Source organism: Eumetopias jubatus, unplaced genomic scaffold (genome assembly GCF_037043125.1).
Source record: "Eumetopias jubatus isolate StellerSeaLion01/CBP00866 unplaced genomic scaffold, mEumJub1_p1.0 scaffold_8, whole genome shotgun sequence".
Classification (NCBI taxonomy): domain Eukaryota; kingdom Metazoa; phylum Chordata; class Mammalia; order Carnivora; family Otariidae; genus Eumetopias; species Eumetopias jubatus.
In genome coordinates this window covers 104,527,276-104,550,963 of record NW_028274814.1, presented here as the reverse complement: position 1 = coordinate 104,550,963, position 23,688 = coordinate 104,527,276, and the positions used below count along the sequence as shown (strand labels likewise).

The window sequence follows — 23,688 nt, the reverse complement described above, 5'->3', positions numbered from 1 at the left end:
TAGCAATGGTCAAGACAGATTCTAAAAACAAATAAAAATAAAAAGCTATTACATAATTATAAATGCTCATTAAGATAACATGATATTCTAGAAAAAGACTGCAAAGCTGTTTTAGATTGGGTGGTCAGGGAAATCCATTCTGAGCAGGAATCATTTAAGTAGAGGTATACATTATGAAAAGCTGCTCATGTCAGGCTGGGGGTGAAAGAACATTCCAGTCAAAAGAACATTCCAGAGGGTGCAAAGGCCCAAGTTCTGGGAGTTTAGTGTGTTCAAGCAACAGAAAAAAGTGTATAGTGTGAGTGATGAGTAATGGTTAAGTGGGAAAGTAGTTACGGATAAGGTCAAAGTTTTAGGTAAGGGCCAGGTCATATAGGACTTTGTTAATAATGTTAAGAAATTTGAATTTGGGACGCCTGGGTGGCTCAGTTGGTTAAGTGCCTGCCTTCGGCTCAGGTCATGATCCCAGGGTCCTGGAATCGAGCCCCACATAGGACTCCCTGCTCAGCGGGGAGCCTGCTTCTCCCTCTGCCTGCTTCTCCCTCTGCTTGTGGTCTCTCTCTCTGACAAATAATTAAATAAAATCTTTTAAAAAAAGAAATTTGAATTTTATTCTAAAGCAATGGAAATCCATTGGATGGCTTTAAACAAGGAAGTGACATCATCTGATTTAGGTTTAAAAAGATCAGCCTGGAAGCTCAGGAGGTCAGTTAGGTTAATGCAGTGATAAAAGTAATGAAGGACAGAACTAGTATGTTAGCAATGCAAATGGAGGGATGTATTTAGATGGCCCAGTTGAAATAAATCATTGGCAGAGTTGAGGAGGAAAAGAACACTGCTTAGGTTTTCATCTTCTGCAACCAGAGGAGTAATGGTGCACTTTACTGAGATAGGGAAGATTGGAGGAGGAGAGGTTTGGTGTTTAGACCACATTAAATTTTGAAACGTATATTTGACACACATGGCCAATGATGTCAGTTGATCAGGTAAATACACTGATCTAGGTTTGAGGGACAAGTCAGAGCTAGAAACAGATATTTGAGAATGGTCACTGTATCAGTAGACCTTAACGTCACAGGACAGGATAAAATCACTTCCAGGTAAGATCTCCTAGGGGTTGTGTGTTGATACAAAAAAGGGTCAAATATAGATATCTGGGCCCTCCAACACTTAGATTTAAAAAAGGAATGAGCAAAGGAGACTGAGAAAGACCTACCAGGGAGAGAGGAGGAAAAAAAAGAAGGGCAGATATTACAGAAACCTAGAGGCAAAGTGTTACAAGGAGGAGCGGCTGGATAATTGTGTTGAAAGCTGAGTTGTTTGGATTCTATCTCAAATGTTGAATTGCATTAACAAATATTGATTGGAAATTTATTATACAAAAATTACACCAGGCATTCCTGGGAATACATTTAGTAACCTAAAAAATAAAGCCTCTAGATCAAAGTTTATCTATAAAGTCCTACAACGGCATCTATTTATCACTGAAAATCTCACTGTATCTCTCTTTGGTACTCTACTTATAGGTACCAGAAAATTTTAGGAAAATGTGATTTGGATTTGAAAGGTATCACCTAGTAACAGTCTTGATCAAGATAGAAGAATGGTAACATAAGGTCCCTATTTGGATGGTTTACGTGGGAGGGTATTGCGATTGGGTGACCTGGGCAACTTGAAATTTGCTCAGGATGGCTTGGGGTGGAAATGGCATTTCCGACAGTGCAGCTCTGGCTTTCAGCACTTGACTTGCAATTTATTTGTTTTTCATGAAAGCCATTATAATTCTATGTAGATACTGTTTAGGATAAATAATAGAAATTTATTTACTTACTCATGGTTAATCATGTTATGTAACCAAATAGGGTAACCAGTTAGCTTTAAAATATAAAACTAAAGTTATATATAGCATTTTTACCACACTTTGAATAATTTCTATGGAAAAGCATTTAAAGAGCTCTTTCTTGAGTACAAAAGTCCTAAAAATGGGTAGATGGCAGAATAATTTTGAGAAATTATTTTTGTGTTTCTTTTCTGTGTTTTTTTCCTTCTCCACATCTCAAACTCGGAGTTGAATCTTTGGTATTTCTTTGCCTCAGAATTTTATATAGGTATAAAGCACAAGCTGAAAAGTTGCTTGCCGGGAGATCTATCTCAGCAGTTGTGTGTGTGTGTGTGTGTGTGTGTGTGTGTGTGTGTGTGTGTGTATCCCTAAAGTCATCGAAAAAGTTGTAAAGTCTGGCTTAAAAGCAACAGAGCATCCAGGTATGAAGGGAAAATGTAGGCATGGACAAAGGGTGCTCAATGGCAATCAGTATAACCTAATAATATACTACAAGAGAGGCCCAAAATGCTTTATTCCAAGAGAAGACTCTAGGACTTTGGTGGAACTCTGAAAGTCTGAGAAAAGCCTTAACTAATAATGTCTGAAATTGAATTTCCCATTGGGATTCAATTAAATTAAACACAAATGTTATTACGTTAATTAGTTTATACACTAAATCAGTAATTTTCATGTTCAGTGATTTTACACAAAATTGTATGAAGTAAAAATCATTAATTCAACAGCTATCAGTGTGTGTATGTATACGTACTTATTTATTTATAAATATGTATATATTTATTTCCTTTGCATGGAAGCAATTCCATGTAGATAGTATTCAGGATAAGTAACAGAAATTTATTTAGGTAATTATGATTAACGATGCTGTCTGAACTAGTAAGGTAACTGGTTATTTTTAAGATATAAAACTAAAGTTGCAAGAGCAATCATTACCTATACTTTGAGTGATTGCTACAGAAAAACATTCAAAGAGCTTTTTCTTGAATGCAAAATTATAAACACATATACAAGATAATACTTACGACCAGCAAGGGTTTGTGTAGATATCCAATTGGAAGCATTGCCATAGCCGGCATTGGTGCTGGCAGCCACTTGGAATCGGTACCATCTAAATTTCTTTAATCCATACACTGTCTCTTCAGTTAAGTCAGCTTCATAAAGGTATTGAATTTTTTGATATTCAACACATTCTTCAGAATCCCATTCTATGCATCTCTGAGCCCGCAGTTGAGTGGTGATCTTGTAATTTTGGAAGTAGCCAAGAATAGTGTCAGGTCTCATCCATGCTAATGTTGCACTAGTTGACTGAACATTAGAAAAAACAATATTTGTGGGAACACTGGGAACTAAAAGTTAAAGGAGAAAAATTGAAAACAATTAGAATTACCCCAAACTGTCAAACAGAAGGAAGAAATGGATTCAAAAATATGTCTTTATTATACATCTAGTGGCAATCTCTTATTACAACTGCCTTTAGATTAGCATCACCACATTTAATGAGCAGAACCTTAAGGTGATGCTTCAGAGACCATTGATTCAAAAGGTAGAGGACAAAACAACCGTGATTTGATTAATTCCCAATTGTGCTCCCAAACTGACTAATAAGAATCTCATATAAACTTACATTGGCTTCATATATAAACACTAGTACAAAGAAAATTGTATGCCCATTTAATCTTATGTACTTCCCTGGGTATGGACTGAGGTTTTTTTTTCCTTAAAATTTTTATTGTTATGTTAATCACCATACATTACATCATTAGTTTTTGAAGTAGTGTTCCATGATTCATTGTTTGTGCATAACACCCAGTGCTCCACGCAGAACGTGCCCTCTTTAATACCCATCACCAGGCTAACCCATTCCCCCACCCTCCTCCCCTCTAGAACCCTCAGTTTGTTTTTCAGAGTCCATCATCTCTCATGGTTTGTCTTCCCCACCGATTCCCCCCCTTCATTCTTCCCCTCCTGCTATCTTCTTCTTCCCTTTTTTTTTCTTAACATATATTGCATTATTCGTTTCAGAGGTATAGATCTGTGATTCAACAGTCTTACACAATTCACAGTGCTCACCATAGCACATACCCTCCCCAATGTCTACCACCCAGCTACCCCATCCCTCCCATCCCCCACCACTCCAGCAACCTTCAGTTTGTTTCCTGAGATTAAGAATTTCTCATATCAGTGAGGTCATATGATACATGTCTTTCTCTGATTTACTTATTTCTCTCAGCATAACACCCTCCAGTTCCATCCACGTCATTGCAAATGGCAAGATCTCATTCCTTTTGATGGCTGCATAATATTCCATTGTGTATATATACCACCTCTTCTTTATCCATTCATCTGTTGATGGACATCTTGCTCTTTCCACAGTTTGGCTATGTGGACATTCCTGCTATAAACATCGGGGTGCACGTACCCCTTCGGATCCCTACATTTGTATCTTTGGGGTAAATACCCAGTGGTGCAATTGCTGGATCATATGGTAGCTCTATTTTCAACTTTTTGAGGAACCTCCATATTGTTTTCCAGAGTGCTTGCACCAGCTTGCATTCCCACCAACAGCGTAAGAGGGTTCCCCTTTCTCCACATCCCCGCCAACATCTGTCGTTTCCTGACTTGTTAATTTTAGCCATTCTGCCTGGTGTGAGGTGGTATCTCACTGATGTTTTGATTTGGATTTCCCTGATGCTGAGCGATGTTGAGCACTTTTTCATGTGTCTGTTGGCTATTTGGATGTCTTCTTTGGAAAAATGTCTGTTCATGTCTTCTGCCCATTTCTTGATTGGATTATTTGTTCTTTGGGTGTTGAGTTTGATAAGTTCTTTATAGATTTTGGATATTAGCCCTTTATCTGATATGTCATTTGCAAATATCTTCTCCCATTCTGTCGGTTGTCTTTTGGTTTTGTGGACTGTTTCTTTTGCTGTGCAGAAGCTTTTTATCTTGATGAAGTCCCAATAGTTCATTTTTGCCCTTGCTTCCCTTGCCTTTGGCGATGTTTCTAGAAAGAAGTTGCTGCGGCTGAGGTCGAAGAGGTTGCTGCCTGTGTTCTCCTTTAGGATTTTGATGGATTCCTGTCTCACATTGAGGTCTTTCAACCATTTGGAGTCTATTTTTGTGTGTGGTGTAAGGAAATAGTCCAATTTTATTCTTCTGCATGTGGCCGTCCAATTTTCCCAACACCATTTGTTGAAGAGACTGTCTTTTTTCCATTGGACATTCTTTCCTGCTCTGTGAAAGAATAGTTGACCATAGAGTTGAGGGTCCATTTCTGGGCTCTCGATTCTGTTCCATTGATCTAATGTGTCTCTTTTTGTGCCAGCACCATACTACCTTGATGATGACAGCTTTGTAATAGAGCTGGAAGTCCGGAATTGTGATGCCACCAGCTTTGCTTTTCTTTTTCAACATTCCTCTGGCTATTCGGGATCTTTTCTGGTTCCATACAAATTTTAGGATTATTTGTTCCATTTCTTTGAAAAGAGTGGATGGTATTTTGATGGGGATTGCACTGAATGTGTAGATTGCTCTAGGTAGCATTGACATCTTCACAATATTCTTTCAATCCATGAATGTGGAACGTTTTTCCATTTCTTTCTGTCCTCCTCAATTTCTTTCATGAGTATTTTATATTTTTCTCAGTGCAGATCCTTTGCCTCTTTGGTTAGACTTATTCCTAGGTATCTTATGGTTTTGGGTGCAATTGTAAATGGGATCGACTCCTTAATTTCTTTCTTTTGTCTTGTTGTTGGTGTATAGGAATGCCATTGATTTCTGTGCATTGATTTTGGCGGGGATGCAGAGAAAGGGGAACCCTCCTACATTGTTGGTGGGAGTGCAAGTTGGTGCAATCATTCTGGAAAACAATATGGATGTTCCTCAAAAAGTTGAAAATAGAGCTACCATATGATCCAGCAATTGCACCACTGGGTATTTACCCCAAAGATACAAATGTAGGGATCCAAAGGGGTATGTGCACCCCGATGTTTATAGCAGCAATGTCCACAATAGCCAAACTGTGGAAAGAGCCAAGATGTCCATTGACAGATGAATGGATAAAGAAGAAGTGGTATATATATATAATGGAATATTATGCAGCCATCAAAAAGAATGAGATCTTATCATTTGCAATGACGTGGATGGAACTGGAGGGTGTTATACTGAGAGAAATAAGTAAATCAGAGAAAGACATGTATCATATGACCTCACTGATATGAGGAATTCTTAACCTCAGGAAACAAACTGAGGGTTGCTTGGGGGGGGTGGGAGGGATGAGGTAGCTCGAACGATAGACATTGGGGAGGGTATGTGCTATGGTGAGCACTGTGAATTGTGCAAGACTGCTGAATCACAGATCTGTACCTCTGAAACAAATAATGCAATATATGTTAAGAAAAAAAAGGGAAGAAGAAGATAGCAGGAGGGGAAGAATGAAGGGGGGGAAATCGGATGGGGAGATGAACCATGAGAGATGATGGACTCTGAAAAACAAATTGAGCGTTCTAGAGGGGAGGGTGGTGGGAGGATGGGTTAGCCTGGTGATGGGTATTAAAGAGGGAACACTCTGCATGGAGCACTGGGTGTTATACACAAACAATGAATCATGGAACACTACATCAAAAACTAATGATGTAATGTATGGTGATTAACATAACAATAACAAATTTTTAAAAACCCTGTAAAAAAAAGAAGCACTTAAGGAACATAGCTGGGTCCACAAGGAGATGTATAGGAAGATAGAAAGCTAGAGATGTAGTTCAGAATCAGATAATGTTCAGCCTTCTGGACTGGATTCAAGATTTTTAGTCTTATCTTAAGTTTAGTGGGGATACTTGAGAAGTTTAATATAGACTTTTCATTTGCATTAAAACCATAGACTCTGCTCTTTCCCTATGGGAGTCAGGGAGTATGATCCAGACATTTCCCTCTCTTTTGAGTCCACCACCAAACACCCCTTCCATGTTTCAATTTCCTTTACCTAGGGTTTACTAAGCAACTAGAAGTGGGAAGAAAATGGGATGCATTAGTTATCCAAAGAACTGGAGAAGGCAGAATAGACTATCTTTTTCCCAATTCAGCAGAAGGGATGACTAAATGCCCATTGTTGTTCAATGACCAACTTTTTTCCCCCTCCAATGTTCAGATTTTAGGAATGAAGATTTTAATGGCAAAATTTATTATGCATAAAAATTTTCAGTAGATTAATAGTGGTCCACAGACTCTTGTGTTTTCCAAATAAGTACTGCAGAGAAATAAAGGTCTAAAAGGAGAGTTCTTTCACTTGACAAAGAAACAAGAAGAATTATGTGTAACCTGACTAAAGGAAGAGTAACAACAATTGAGTTGCCTTCCATGTGACAGGCATAATGATGGAGCCTGCACAGATACACAGTGTCTGGCACATATGGGCACTCAATAAGTGTTGTATTGCTTAGCTACAATTGTTCAATGTATCTATATGTGTTGACTATATAAATAATTTATGTTTGACTATATGAATAAATTATGGTTCATTGAAACCGTCCTTTGGTTTTCAAGTAGTACAAAAGTTTGTCCACATTTTCCAATCAAATGTATTTAGAAAGATAAACCGAAAATAAATCTAATCTGAGGCCAAATATATAACTCATAGACTTTTTTTTATAGCAAGGCTACTGCAGTGGCACTCATAAAAGACCAGCATTTATATGCAGTATCTTCTCTTTTGATAAACTGTGTGTTGAACTAGACTATTTCAAAGCAACTGCCCTATTGAATTACAGATACAAAAAGGATTACACTCATTTTAGCATGGAGAATCAGATTTCCATTCCTTAAGAATGACTAAAAACCTCAATTTTTTTCTATCCACAGATGGTACTAATTTGAACACATCATTCCATGCTTCCTGGAGTAATCACACAGCTTGCTTAGATTTTCTAAACATGACTGAACTGTGATGAAGCGATCAACATTCACTGGCAAGGTATTCCGTAAATTACATTTTTATTCATAAATTATTCTTATCTGTGGAATACTTTCATCATGGTTGAAATGAAAGTCCGTAGAACTATATAAGTGATATTTGTTGTCGGTTTAAATGCATGTCAGTTTTTAGTGACTATTTAGTAGGTTCCACTTAGGAGATGAAAATGTGTATCAAGTGTAATTATTCTCTGAACTTCTGAATATCAGTTATTAGAAGTTGCCAACCTCCCATGATAAGATTCTTACAGTGGTTTGTACTGACTTCTCACTGACCTGATTAAGTATACTAACACAGAAGACCAAGTTTCTTTAATTCTTTATTTATGACTATATATTTTTATCTTCAACCACAGATGTACTTTCTTTTAAACAAAACAGATGCCTGAACAATTATATTTATAAAACTTAAGAAAGTACCAACACAATCTTTCCTAGTTTATCAAGAATACTTTTGTCTCTACTAGTTTTAAATAATCTACAATCCTTTTAGAAACACAAAGTACTGATATATGATATGAGCATATACAAATAAAATTACAGTTTACCAACACTAATATAGTATGAATCAATATAAAAATAGAAATTCCTACAAAGTTGAGTGCAAAAAAATTTCAGCATAGTAGATATAAATTTTGCACTAACTTGAATTTAATCAGTAACATTTACTGATCATTCGCATTGAACAGCGTGGGCAAGTTATTATAGTCTTAGGGAATAAGCTGCTTTTCATAAATATATGTAAAGTAATTTAATTAATAGAAACCACCACAAATAGGTGATGCCCAAAGGAAAGTTTCAAGGAAAGAGAATATCTGAGGGCTATAATTTGAAGGAAAAATTAAGAATCAGTAGATATGTGGAAGAAGAGATGTTTAAGTACATTAGGTATAGGAGAGATGTAAGTAACTACAAATTGTCAAAGTCTGGAAAGTATACTAGACCAGAGAAAAGAAAGTTTAAAGAAGTAATAATAAAAAAAGAGGGGGCCATCAAGTGTTGTGTTACTGAAAGGCATTGAAAGTTTGAGAGGTGAGTTTAGGTAGTCTCTATTAAGCAATAGAGATCAACAGAGATTAACTGGTAAAGTATAAACTTAAAAGCCTGAGCCTCCATGTAGCTAGTTATTAGGAAAAGTATAATTTGATAGAAACTGGTTAGATGTTATATATATATATACATATATATATGTATATATATATATATATATATATATATATATGCAGTGCAATGCAGGTTACAATAACAAAGAATAATTGGTAATAGATTTTTTAAAAAAGGCAAAGAATACCAGGAGAATGTGCTTATTTATTGGGCAGAGAGGAAATAGGAGTAAAACATGGAATGAACCCAGGAATTGGATCAATAGATAAAACATATATCATACACTTCCTAAAGGTAGTCTATGACTTGGCTCTATGTTATAGAAAACAATACAAAGGAAAAACTCAAGATTTTAAATCTCTGTGATTATAAATAAAGACAAATTAAATGAACAAGAAAATACCATAATCTCTGGTACTGAGATGAAAGATATATTTCTCTCTCCTCTCAAAAAAAAAAAAAAAATCAAACAAACAGGTTTCCATGTAATTTAATGAACAATATCTTCAACAACATCCTTACATAGTAAATGCTAAGTATCTTTAACTTGGCTCTTTCTTACAATGTCTCTCAATGTGAGCAGAGTATCAAACATGTTTTAGTAAAACTATTTCTTTAGAGGTTCTAATTATTCAGTTCAGGCATTCTTCTCTCTAGCAATCTAGTTTAACCCAGAAATAGATTTTGGAGTAGCTAGGCTAGAATTTATCAAAATATGCTACATAAACATGATTTTAGGTGGTGCTATGAAACTGAGAACATGGGTTGATGCACTCGTATTAGTGTGCCAAATAAAATCATCTTAAATATTCCACTTGAAAGAAAGAAAACTGAGAATGTATAAAGCAGGACAAAATTTCATAAAAATTTTTAAGTGTCTGTCCTAATGCATGTATAAATGGACAATTGAGGGATCCAAAACTCTATGGATCCTAGCTATAATAATATTAGTTCTTAAGTCAAGTATTACTGAATGCATAACTTATTTATAAAAATATTTCACTAAAACTTTTGTTTTTGGACATCACTGAAAAAAGTGGGTTATATATGTTCTGTTTGGAGGGAAAATGAGTTGATTTGTTTTATAAAGTCATTAGTTTGACAGCTCTATATACCAAGCCAAATCATGAGAATGTCCATCAAAATGACAAATTTGATTTGAAATTATTTATCTGAAGTAGTTCTTAGGGTAGTAATTATATAGCAGAGTTAGTTGTCTATTAAGAACAACCCTATAACACCTGGAGATGAAATTGAATCATTGACACTAACGAAGAAATGGGAAAGATACTGGTTTGTGGGGATTTGCTTGAGGATGGATATGTTAGTTTCGTATCTTATTAACATGAATAGAGATATCTTGGGAGGAGAAGATTGGGTTAGCCTAAGAGGTCAAGAGAAGCCAATTTGGGATAAATAAGTATATATAAGCTTGGAAATCATGAGTGAATAAACATTTAAGGGGAGTATTTGTATATGTAGTATCACAACAGCAGATGATAAAGAACTGAGTCTCTGTCACGTTAGTAGTTAATGGGCAATGAAGTAGAATGGGAAAAAGAAATCATAAAAAACTCAGTCAATAATGTCTGGTTTATATTGAAACTTGAGAAATATTTGTTTAACAAATAAATGAGCAAATGAATGGATGGATGCATGTACCGATTTCAAGAAGAAAGTGTCACCAATGCTGTAACCAATGTTGATTGATGAACAAGTGTCACCAGTGCTGATTGTAATCAAATGCTACTTGAAACCATTCCTGTTTTCTAAGGATTGTGGCTGTACAGAAATCCTTGATAGATTAAAATATACAAAAGGAGTCCTGGTTCTGAAGTTTGGGGAAAGCTCTATAAAAGAAAAGGAAGAATTTGGAGTTTTCTGGGATTCTGTGACACACACACACATACACACACGGAGAGAGAGAGAGAGAATCAAAGGAGAGATGAAAAGAGAAACAACCAAGAGAGGAGAAAGGATGAAAGGATGGAGTGAGACTGGGGACTCCCTGAAATAAAGTAGCCAATAGAAAAATCCCTGATTGCCAAAATATTTTTAAGAACAAAAATATATACTGTTTATTTTAGAGTCATGTATATTATTGCAATGTAAACGCCCCTCTGTGTGCTTATCACAAAATATTCAGTAAGGCTATTTTTACATCAAAGTATTCAGCATGACTAGAATTGTCAAAACCATGCAAAAAATAATTTTGCAGAAGGAGCAAAATACCAAAATATTCCAGTGCCCAAACACAGTAAGTTTGAGGATCTGTTCTGATGGTACAGGAATAGTTTGTACCAGACTAATTCTCTTGAAGATAATAACTATGCACACTGGAGGAAACAAAGAAGCATACAAACAGCTTTTGGCTTGAGGCATTAGGAAATGGCATGTGAGACTGCCAAAGCAGTTGGAAAAGGAGGGAGCCAAAGGGGGGTTAGACCTAAATTCTGGGTCTAAACTCATCTGAAATCCTTGGCTAATCTCTTAATCATAGATGTATGAAGGACACACTGAGGAACATAGTGGAAAGAAACAGAGGCAAAACTGAGTAGAAATTTTAGTTGCTTTCCAGTGCAGAGAAGACAGAATTTGGAGTTTCAATTCCACCAAATTAAGGGATTGGTAAAGAGCACAGACCTCATATTAAAATCCTAAAAGGGCCCATACCTTTACCTTTACTCTATATCCCAGGATTAAGGTATTTCCTCTGTAAATATTGGAGAAATCAAAACCACACATTCACAAAATTACTACTCAGTAATTTAATAGTCTGTTAGAATAAAAACCAACACTCTTCAGAACAAGATAGCAAAATCCAGAGTTTCTGCAAAATATCACCAACAATGTCCAATATAAGTTTAAAAATTACTGGGCAGGCAGGAAAATTACTAGTGAAAGGAAAATGTGACTCACAGAAGGAAAAACTACTCAATAGAAAGAGATCACAGAATAAGTCAGGTGAAGGAATTAGAAGAAAATGAATTTCAAACAATATAAGTATTTTCTTTGACTTAACAGAAAACACAATCACAATTAGAAACCAAATAAGGAATTTCAACAGAGGAATGGAGATAAGGAAACACAGAACTAAATAAAAATTCTAGAACTTAAAAATATATCTGAAATGAAAATTCACTGGATTTAATTAACACCAGAGTAAAAATGGAAGAAGATAGTCAATAAACTTGGTAAAACATCAACAGAACTCCAATCTGAAGAACATAGGAAAAAAAAGTGAAAAAATTTAATAAAGCCTCGGTCATTTAAAGAATGATATCAAGAGGTTATAATTGGAGTCTCAGAATAGGATAGAAAAGGGATGAAAAATATTTGAAAAAATAATGGCCCAAAATTTCTCAAATTTCAGAAAAATATTAATTTACCAATACAAAAAGCTAAATGAACCCTTAGCAAAACAAATGCAACAAAAAGTACACTAGCCATATCACTGATAAACTGCTTTAAAGAAAAGATAAAGAAAAAGGATTTTGAGAAGTGCCAGAAAAAAATAACATGTATCACAGACAAAAGAATGATATCTTTAAAGGGAAAAATACCTGGGGGGAGGGTGGGGAGAAACTAACTTCCCAGAATTTTATATCCAGTGAAAATATTCTTCAAATATGGAAGCAAAATAATTCTATTTTTAAGTAAATAAAATCTGAGAGAATTTGTTGTGAGCACACCTGCACTAGAAGAAAGTCTTAAAAAAGCTAAAGGGAAATGGCACTAGGTGTGTGACACTGGATGAAATGACACTGTAGTAAAGAACACCAAAAACAGTAATTACATAGAAAAGATATGTGGTCTTTTCTAAATTTATTTAAATCTACTGGTAAGTAAAAACAATACAATAAATTGTGGGGTTTACAATGTACATATATGTAAATTATTTAAAATATATGGATATTAAATGCATGACATAAATAGCACAAAGTATAGCAAAATGCATGGAACAGTACTTTTGCAACTCCATAGAGTGGGGGGAGGGGAGAAGGAGGGCGAGATGGGGAGAGAGAATCTTAAGCAGGCTCCACGCCCTGTGCAGAGCCCAACATGGGGCTTGATCTCACAACCCTGAGATCTTGACTTGAGTCAAAATCAAGAGTCAGATGCTTAACCAAATGAGCCACCCAGGCGCCCCTGCAACTCCATATATTTTATGTGAAGTTGTATGATATTAAGTAGCTATAATAAACTAAAAACTCACACTGTAATCCCCTTGAGCAACCACTAAATATTAGTAAGACAAAGAAGTACAGCCAAAAATACAACAGATGAAATAATTAGAAAGCTAAAACTATTCAATTAACGCAAAGGAAGGCAAGAAAGAAGAGAGGAACTAAAAAAGAGATAAGACAAAGAGAAAACAAATAACAAACAGTAGAACTAAACTCAGCAAAATTAATAATGACTTTAAATATAAATAGATTAAATGCTCCATTTAAAAAGCAGAGATTGGTGTTATACTGAACTGATGAATTATTGAACATTATATCAAAAACCAATGAGGTACTATACATTGGCTAATTGAATTTAAATAAAAAAATTCTTATATAGTAAAAAAATAAAAAAAATAAAAAGAAGAGATTGTCAGTCAAAATAAAAATGAAAGGCCCAATTATATGCTGTCCACAAGAGGCATACTTTGCTGTCCCTAGGCACACAGTTTAAATATGATACAAATAATTCAAAAGTAAGGATAGAAAAAGATATATGATGCAAACAATAAACTAAAGAGCATATGCCTATATTAACATCAAACAAAAGAACTTTTAAGATAAGGAGTATTCCCAAAGATAAAAGAGTTTATAATGATTAAAGGGTCAGTTAGGGAGTTATAACAATCATAAATATGTATGTGTTTAAAAAAAAACGAACTTTGAAATACATGAACCAAATACTGACAGAAGAAACAGATAAATCCACAATCATTGTGGTATATTTTAACATTCCCTTCTCAATAATCAATAGAATAATTAGGCTAAAAAGTGGTAAGGATATAGATTTGTAAAACATTTGCAAACACAATGAACTAATACAGAGAACATTATGGCCAACAACTGAAAAATATACATTATTTTCAAGTGTGCATGGAAGAATATTCAACAAGATAAATTGTATGCTGAGTGACAGAAAATTTCTCAACAATTTTTTTAAGATTAAATCTTAAAGATATATTCTCTGACAATAATAGCAATAAATTAAAAATCAATGACATGAGAATATCTGGAAAAGTCCCAGATAATCAGAAATTAAACATATTTTTATGCAACCCTATGGCTCAAAGAAGAAATTGCAAAGGAAATTAGAAAATATTTTTATCTGGAAGTAAGAAACTAAAATTTTTGATATAAAATTATCAGGAGGAGACAGCACTATAAATGATTATATTTGAAAAGAAGAAAGGTTCAAAATCATTATGCTAAGTGAACTAAGCCAGATACCGAAAGATAAAGATAAGTGTGGAATCTAAAAAAGTCAAACTCATAAAAAGAGGACTTAATATCATTAATCATCACTGATAAGAAAATAAAACTTACAATAAGATAGAACTAGAATGTCTGAAATTATAAAGACTGTTAACACCAAATTCTGCTGATACTGACAAGTAATTAGAACTCTCATATATTGCTGTTAGGTACGTATTTAAAATAGTACAACCATTTTAGAAAACTGCATTTCTTGAACACAAACAAATATCTAGACTATGACCCAGCAACTCCACAAGAAAATATTTAAACAAAATTTCTATAGCAGTTTTACTCATAATACTTAGTTTAGAACAACCTACATGTCCAGAAAAACAGACACACAAATAATGGCATATTCATATGATGGAAAATTATTCAACAGTAAAAAAGAACAAATTACTGAAACCCTCAAGAACATGAGTTTCACAATTATGTTGGGAGAAACAGGCCAGAAATTAAAGAGTACATACAGCTCAAGAACAACTGAAAGTAACTTTTGTTGACTGAAATCAGGACAGTGGTTGCCTTGGAGAGTGGGTGTCAAAGGGAATTTTCTGTGGGAGATGAAAATGTTCCATATGTTGTTGAGTGGTGTTACATGGGGGTATGCATTTGTGAAAAACCAGTGAATTGTACACTTAGGTTCTGTGCATTTCATTTTATATAAAATAATTTCCCATAAGTAAAAAACATAAAAAAGAAAACATAAAAACATGAAAAGAAAAAAGTTTTCCCATAAAAGTGTAGCAGTAATATTCAAAATATGTTATATATTACATTTATACAGAAATTTAAAATACTAAACATGAATACTTTCTAGCTAATGTTTTGTAAATCTAGGTGTTAGTAGAATAAAACAAGATTTACTGTAGTTTTCATATATCCATACTAGAGAAGAAGCCTTAGAGATTAGTCCAAGTAGTCAACGAATACTTCAACTTCAACAATCTTCTGGCAATTGTTCAATCTTCAGGCAAAGTTCCTACTAGTACTTGTGAGAATAGCACTCTATCCAGCTTTCAAGGAACATGTCTTATACAGTTAGCCATTTCTCTGTAATAACATCCTAAATACAAAGTTAGTTTTAAATTTTAAGTCTAAACTTTAAAAATGTTAGACTTTTCCTACATAACAAATATTAATGTAGTTGTGTTTAAAAAATTACAAACAGGATCTTGGTTTTTAAAAAAATCCTTTCTAAAGTAGGCTAATTTAATTAGTAACAAACCAGAAAATTAGGCTACTGATTTTTAATGTATTTTTTAATTGGTATAGATTTCATTATTGTGATCCATACGGAATAATAGTTACTATCTTTCTAACATTGCAAATTGTTTTTAAAGTAATAATTTTTCATAATAAGGTATCCAGACACAGAACTAATGGGTGATTTATTTGAGGTTGCAATGAATACTAGGGTGGTGAAAATTCAAATTACAATGATAACATTAATATACTAAGAAGCATTATTTCTTTACTTGAATTTTGAAAGTGTTTAATCATATAGTGGCTGCTATTTATGCATGCCTTATTTTTATAAAATAGCTTCCTGACCAAAAGTTATTTTCTTATACACAATGAACTCATAATGTTTGAAATTCACTGAGTTGAGGTTAACAATAATTTACACAACCTTCTATTTGTTCAAAGCCTTTTCTCTATATTCATATTGCACCATTTTTAAATTGAGTCTAAATGTAGCATTATTAATGAAATTTTGCTATCATTAAAAGTCATTTGTTTTATATGTCAGAGTTTTTACACCATTCATAAATGGTTTTCCCTGAAGCTTATAATCTCACAGAAACAACAGGCACATTCCTGAAGCTTTCAAGTAATAGGTCACTATAGATAAAGAAATAAGAAGGCTCTTGCATGCACACACACACACATCCTTAATTTACTTAAAAAGGAAAGTAAAAGAGAAAAAGAAAAAAAATGGAGTGAAATGGGGAGGAGGTTGATATGTAGAGGCTGTTATGAAAAGTACCAGCTACAGCTGCATAGGACAAGAATGGAAAATAGGGTAATAAGATATGCCCCAGTTCTTAAATAAGTTAATAAAAGTGCTGCTTGAAGAACAGCTGTCTTTAGCTGGAGCTGGGATGAAGAAAGGAGTAATGCCTGGAGTCTACTTAATGAAAGGTATTAGAGCATCGATGGGGTCAAGGAGAATTAAGCATTCTTCACAAATTCATTTTTTACAAACGGAATTACATTTAAAAGGACTTTTAAATTTATAATTTAGAATTTGATACCTAAGACAATTTCACAATGGCAAATATTACACCTTTGGAACTGATCCAGGATAAAAAATGCGATATATGTCTAGGAACTCTAAAAATTTCCCAGAATGGCTTCAGTATTTTACGTAGTATTTTTAGTATTATAGTATTTTTGGTATTATAGGTAAGTACATATCTGATGACAGAAATTGAGTTTTCCTGAATTTTAAATCCATATTTGGACAAAAGTATGTATATAGTTACATCATAAATATAGCTGCACAAATTAATGAGAAAATTCATAAAATGGACCTCAATCTCCCCACCCCATAACAATTCTATTGAGATATTATGAAATAATGGAAGAAAACTATTCTAATTCCAATAAATTCAAATGATTCATTGAATTTCTAAGGTAAGGGTAACTCTTTCTAGTAGAAGGAGTTCTGGATCAGTGGAAGTTCTGCTAATAATTAGTTATAGCTCACTTAGTAGACACTTAACCTGTGTGCTTCATTTCCCATGTCTGCCAAATGAAATGACTGAATGAGGTTATCTCTGAGGTCCAATGAAAATATAAAATTATATGATTCTAAATTTTAAAAGCACAAGAAATAAATTTGTTTCATCATGGTATTCCCATAGTCCCTACCATCCTACTTCATATGTATTAAATACCATCATCCTGAGTAGATGGATAAAAAGGGTACCGGGTATGATATTAAACATCGTGTTCAGAGTTTTTGCTGGAAGCATTTTTGTTGGAAGCATCTTTGCTGCATAACTAATTGGCTGTAAGACAATTCTGCCATAAAAGATAAAATCATGAAAAATAAAAGAGGGATATTCATTTAAAAAGACATAATTAAACATTAAAAATGAATGACAAATTTTGAAAGACTTTATTGCAAAATACTAAATATTTGAATACATTCAAAATGTATAGTGTAGATTCATGGCAATACTGCACAAATAGTGGATTTTATTTTTTTGATTGTACCTAAGCACTTGTCAAAACGTTTTTCATTCATAATATCATACATGCTTTTGCTTGCTGATTCATCTTCATGTACAGCATCTTATTTTTTTCTTTTTTTGCTAAAATTTCTTCCTTCACTAAAAGATATATCAGTTTCCAAATACTAGGATGCATATTTGTAAGTGAGCTTTGTCTTGCACTGGAAAACCTTCCACACCGTTGTTTGCTGCATGTCCACTGATAGATGTTTTGAAGTTCCATGGGAAATGTGGGCTCAAAACTCTATGCCACTCTACAGACCATTATGGGAGCTGGCTAAGATTTATATCATTTATAGCATTTATATTATATCATTTATATATTAAAAATGGGAGTACTGTATCAATAGAGAAATGAAACCAAACTGTCAACCAGTTGATGAAACCATCTTCAAACCAAACTGTCAACCCATTATTTTTATCTTTTTCAGCAAAATTGCCTTACAGGGTGGAAATGATCTGATCGTGGTGAAAATGCTTGCAGCAAAGATGCTTACTTAGAACGATTAAACATATGAACTTCTGCTTTGGAGAAGATGGAGTAGATATATTCTCCCTACTCCTTCCACTATCTGCAACTAAAACCATGGACATTAAATATAAAGACACTGAAAGGTGGAGAGAAGGCAGAGCAACTAGGGAAATCAGGACCCAAGAAAGAGCACACTGGTGAGTTCTCTGGGTTTTCTTCTTGCCTCATATATCCCCAAAGCCAGCAATCCAGAAATGTCAACTAGCTCAAGCCAAGAAAGCCCTAATAAAAGCCTGCTCTCTCCAGCCAAAAAACAGTATAGCCTAGGGAGACAAAACTTTTAGACAATAACAGCTCTACCCCAAAACCACAGAAGAAAACTGTGGCCCCACTCCCTCCCTAGTCTTCTGCCCTAGGTACTGAGGCACCTCAACCATCTTTGATAGGGTGAGGTTGGAGGAGGCAAAATAAGAAGCTAGAACTTCTACCCTTTCCAGAAATAAGACCCCTCCACCATGTCAGTGGACAACCATGTGGGGGCAGTCATGAGGAACTCCTAGCCTTCCCAGCTAGGGCCAAGAGGCCTCCCCAGTGGAGGCCTAGTGGGCAGCCCTCTTTCCTGTGCCCACTCAGGATCCTTCCCTGGTGTGTCAGCGGAGGGCGAGGGGGAACCTGGATTTCTACTCCCACCTGCCAGTAATGGAGAAGTGCCCTCCCTTTCCCTACCAGAGTGGGTCACAGGAAATCATTACAGATGTAATGGCCTTAATAATTATAGGACTATTCACATACTAGGTGAGCTGTGGAAGTTGCGGTTTTGGAACAAAGAGTTTGCTTCACCTAAGGTGCAAAATTTTGTGTGTTAAACTGCTGCTATTATTTCCTTATTATCCTTTTGATGTTGGTAGTGTCTACAGTGGCTTCATTCCTAAGTATTGGTAATTTGTTTCTGCTTTGCCAGCCTTGCTAGAGGTTTGTTAATTTTAACTTTTCAAAGAACCAGCTCTTTGTTTCACTGATTTTTCCTGTTGTTTTATGGGTTTTGATTTCACTGATTTCTGCTCTTATTTTTATTATTCTCTTCCTTCTTTCAGCATGTTTTGGGCTTTTCTTTTTCTAGACTGTAGTGGAGGGGAAGGTGACCTTAGATTACTGATTTGAGATGTTTCCTCTTTTCCAATGAATACATTCAAAGCTATACACTTCCCTCTCTTCATTGCTTTAACTGTGTCCCACACATTTTGACATATTGTATTTTCATTTTATTTCAATTCAATATATTTTAGTTTACAATATTTCTTCATTTCTCTTGTGACTTCCTTTTTGACAAATGGATTATTTAGAAGTACCACTTTCTGCAACTGGTTTGGTATCACATTTCAGTTCCAATTTTGTATCCTGAGAGCACTTAAACATAATTTTAAATCTCCCCAAAAAGAGATCTCCAGGCCCAGAGACTTTCAATGGAGAACTCAACCAAATGTTTAAAGAAGAATTAGTACTAATTCTCTTCCAGAAATTAGAAGAGATTCATATTATGAAACTAGTGTTATCCTAATACTGAAACTAGACAAAGACAGTGGGGGGAAAAATCCCAAAAACTACAGACCAATATCCCTCATAAATATATAGATGCAAAAAGCCTTAACAAAATATTGGCAAATAGAAATCAGTAATATATAAAAATAAATACACCCTGATCAAGTGAGGTTGATTCCAAAGACCAAAGGCTTGTTCAATATTAGAAAATCAGTCAATCCAACCCACCATATTAACAAGCTAATGAAGACAATCACATGAACATATCAATCACAAATGACAAAATTATAGAAGATGGAGAACAAATCAGTGGTTGTCAGAGGCTTAAGATGAGGGGAGGAGCAAGAGGGTGGACCAGACTTGGGTATGGCTGTGAAAAGGCAACATGAGGGACTACTCTCATGGAAATGTTCTCTATTTTGATTGCATTCACATAAATATGGCGGTTTTGATAATATACTAAAGTTTTACAAGATGTTAAAATTGGGGGAAGCTGCCTAAAAGGAACACAGGATTTCTCTCTATTATTTCTTATAACTGCATGTGAATCTACAATTATGTCAAAATAAGAAGTTTAATTAAAAAATATATTCCAGAAGACACACCTTTCTTAGATATTTTACCATATAATTGTCTAAAAATAATTTTATAACCGTAAGTTTCTACTTAAGGCTCCCAAAGTATGCATATTGAGTGTTTACTGTGTGCTTATCACTTTTCTAGGACTGTGTATTGATTGATTGGTTGATTCATTCAATCTTTCATAATATATTTATTGAGTATCACTGTATTCCAGACACATTTCTGAACACTGGAAATAGCTGTGAAATACACGAAGAAAAATCCCTATCCTCATGGAACATGTGTTGTAATGAGGACGGATCCATAGACAACGCTATGTACAATACAGAAAAGTAAAGCAGATAAAGAGGACACAAAATTCTAGCTGGGAGGAGGTTCAATTATAAATAAATCAGATCCTCATTAAAGTGGTGGCATTTGAGGATAAATTTTCAAAGGATAAAGGAGGAGACAATACATAGCTAGGGGAAGAGAATGGTGGGTTAAAAAAGGACCCCATGGGCCTTGACATGACTGTGGATTTTATTCTTTGTGACTTGGGAGGCTCAGTAACTATGTAATGAACAAATTCTTCTTCTAAAAATTACTGCAGTCTTTAGGACAATGGTCAAAAAACAATCACTATTTTTAGAGTTACTTATGTTGCTTCCTATTTTAAATTTAGCAGAGTTCTCATTTTTCCATGATATTATATTCAAACTTCTGCTACAAATATGCAAAACCAAGAGCAAAGTAAGGCCCACTTAAGTTATTCAACCTCCCCTCCTACACTCTTTCCAATACAATGTACCCCACTCTAGTCAGGCTTCCACCTGAGCCTGACCCCCCCCTTTTCTTAATGATTTTATTTATTTATTTAAGACAGAGACAGAGACAGCAACAGAGATAGGGAGAGAGAGAGCAGGCTGAGATTTGAGAGAGAAGCAGGCTCCCGCTGAGCAGGGAGCCCCACACAGGGCTCAATTCCAGGATCCTGGGATCATGACACGAGCGGAAGGCAGACACTTAACTGCCCCTCAGCCTGACCCCATTCCTTTATCCCACTGTGTGTTTTCTCTTGGTTTATCCTGGAATTCATATTTACTTCCTTCTATTAATCTCACTACTTTTGTGAATAGTGATGGTGTCACAGGGTGGCTTACCATGACTGCCTCAGAATACCCATAATCTTCCGTTCTCCCTACCATTCGTATAGATCAAATAAAATGAAGAATGACATGTAGTATGACATTTTCTCATTGCACAATGAGGAACAACAAAAAAGGATTTTTCAAAAACTTGGCTATTTTATTGATCTGTATCAGATAATCTAAGTAAACACTAGTGTAACTGCCTATGAAATTCAGGGTTCAAGACCATATCATCATTTCCCACTAGGTTACTTAATCTAAGCTTCTTCTACAAAGAAATTCTGAAGCTGCCAGTGAGCAACATCTAATTCATATTCCATTTCTTCAATATAGCTTTCAATAAAATCTATTTCTAATCTTCAATATTGCCTTCAATAAAATCTATTTCCTATTTGATTTAATCTTCAATCCACACAATTGATTAACATATTAATACAGTTTTATATTTAATTGCTTTATATGTATTGGATATGTCTTTACAATAATGGAGTTATTTGGATGCACACAGCAGAGATCACTGATGCTATTTGGGATTCAAACTTGAATCTTGAACCCCAAACACAGAGCCTGCAAATAGTAAGCATTAAATAAGTATATATTGGTCAAATTTCCACACTACAAGTGTAAAAGGTACTTTTCACCTGATGTTCACTCTTAAGAGAAGTATTATGTTTAATACTTAAGTCTGTATGAGGGATATTTTGTAAAATACTTAAATTTCAATTAGAGTAGCAATGCTAATAGCTATTTCTTTCTGATCTGTGACAGGCAACTATAATGGCTTTTATGCTTTCAGCAATTACTGACTGGTAAGTAGAATGTGTCAATTCACTTGCTTAAGAACAAACAGGATCATGCAATTTTCCTACATGCTTGACTTCTCAACTGATGTGATGGATAAGGAGAAAAAAGTCAGTGGGATGCAGACAAAGGAAAAAGTGAACTTCTGAATTATTGCATTAATTTGCAACCCTGAGAAAAACTTTACCACCCACATTCAGTCTATTAAATGGTATTAGAGAATGGTATGCATTCTAAGTCATATAAATATTTTATTTTTTTAAAAGGCTGGTAAATGGAAATCAAATTTAGTTGTAATCACAGTTTGCCCAGTAATCTCTGCACTGCTCAGAGAGGTCCACAAAATAGGGATTCAACTAAAATACATGACAGATAAATTTCTTAAATCATTCTTAGGGGAATTGTGGTCAGGACTTTGCAGAAGAGGATTGAGAGTAAAATATATATTAATATAGATAATTTATTAAAATATATAAATGGAAAATATTATATATAATACTATTAATATATATGTTACACATATTATATATTAAAAATATACAAATACATGTATACTAATAGTTTGCCATATATGTTTTTTTCAAATAACCAAAAGTAGAAGAAAAAAGAAAAACAGGGAAATGGAACATATTCCAATTTAACCATACCGTACCATTAATACATTTGTTAGCTCAGTGGACTTCCAGTGGGTCCCTACAGATGCCTGACATCTTCTGTTGGACAAAAACAAATGAAGAAATCACTGCTGAAAATAACACTCCTAAAAACCACAATGTGTATTTTACTTTCCCTCAAAATTAAGTTTTGGGCATCCAAGGGATATAGCTAATTTTTCTCTCTTGATTCTAAATTACTGAACTTGGAAGAGCTTTGAAAAAATCCAAACTATAAAATTATCTTCAAGAAAAAAAATGTTTTAAAAACTCAATATTAAATCACCACATTTACTAAGATTTGAAAATAATAGGGATAAGTACATGCATTTTGAGCTAATACGAGATTCTAAAAGTTCAGTCCTGTGTGCACATGAACTTGCTATAATATTTTTATTGGTACATATGATATATTTTGACATAAAATACTGTTAAAAGTACCAAGGTTTGGGTTCTTCATCTGTATTTGCCCTATTCCAACATGTTTGACTGTGACAGTGGAACCAGCTTAGACACCAAATACTAATCGTCTCATAAATTCAGTCGTCATGATGCATGTTTAACTGTGTCCAGATATGACCGAGTTTACACTGAGAAAAATACCCAATAATCCCTGGAAGGAATGTTAAGGTCAGACACCAGGCAGTAAGAGAGTGAGCCAAATTTGATTTTACTTTATGTCAAAAATAAGTACAGAGTCAGTGACTCAGAGCTGACTATACACCATGACTAATCTTAGACCACTATAAATTAGAAGTTTGCGGCAGCTATAAAACTGTTTCCATTCTGAACAATGAATCTCCAGTTCTTACTAATGTCTAATCAACAAACAGTTCATGTGAACCCAGATAAAAGCAAAGTATTTACCTAAAAAATAC

General features: G+C 34.4%; 1 protein-coding gene across 1 annotated transcript in view; it reads right to left on the bottom strand.

The window, feature by feature from the left end:
* PTPRQ (protein tyrosine phosphatase receptor type Q) overlaps nt 1–23,688 on the bottom strand; it is a 188,802-nt gene that overhangs the window by 83,690 nt on the left and 81,424 nt on the right. Inside the window, exon 26 of the mRNA XM_028105499.2 lies at nt 2,863–3,186. Coding sequence (XP_027961300.2) covers nt 2,863–3,186 — 324 coding nt within the window. The remainder of the gene's footprint in view (nt 1–2,862; nt 3,187–23,688) is intronic.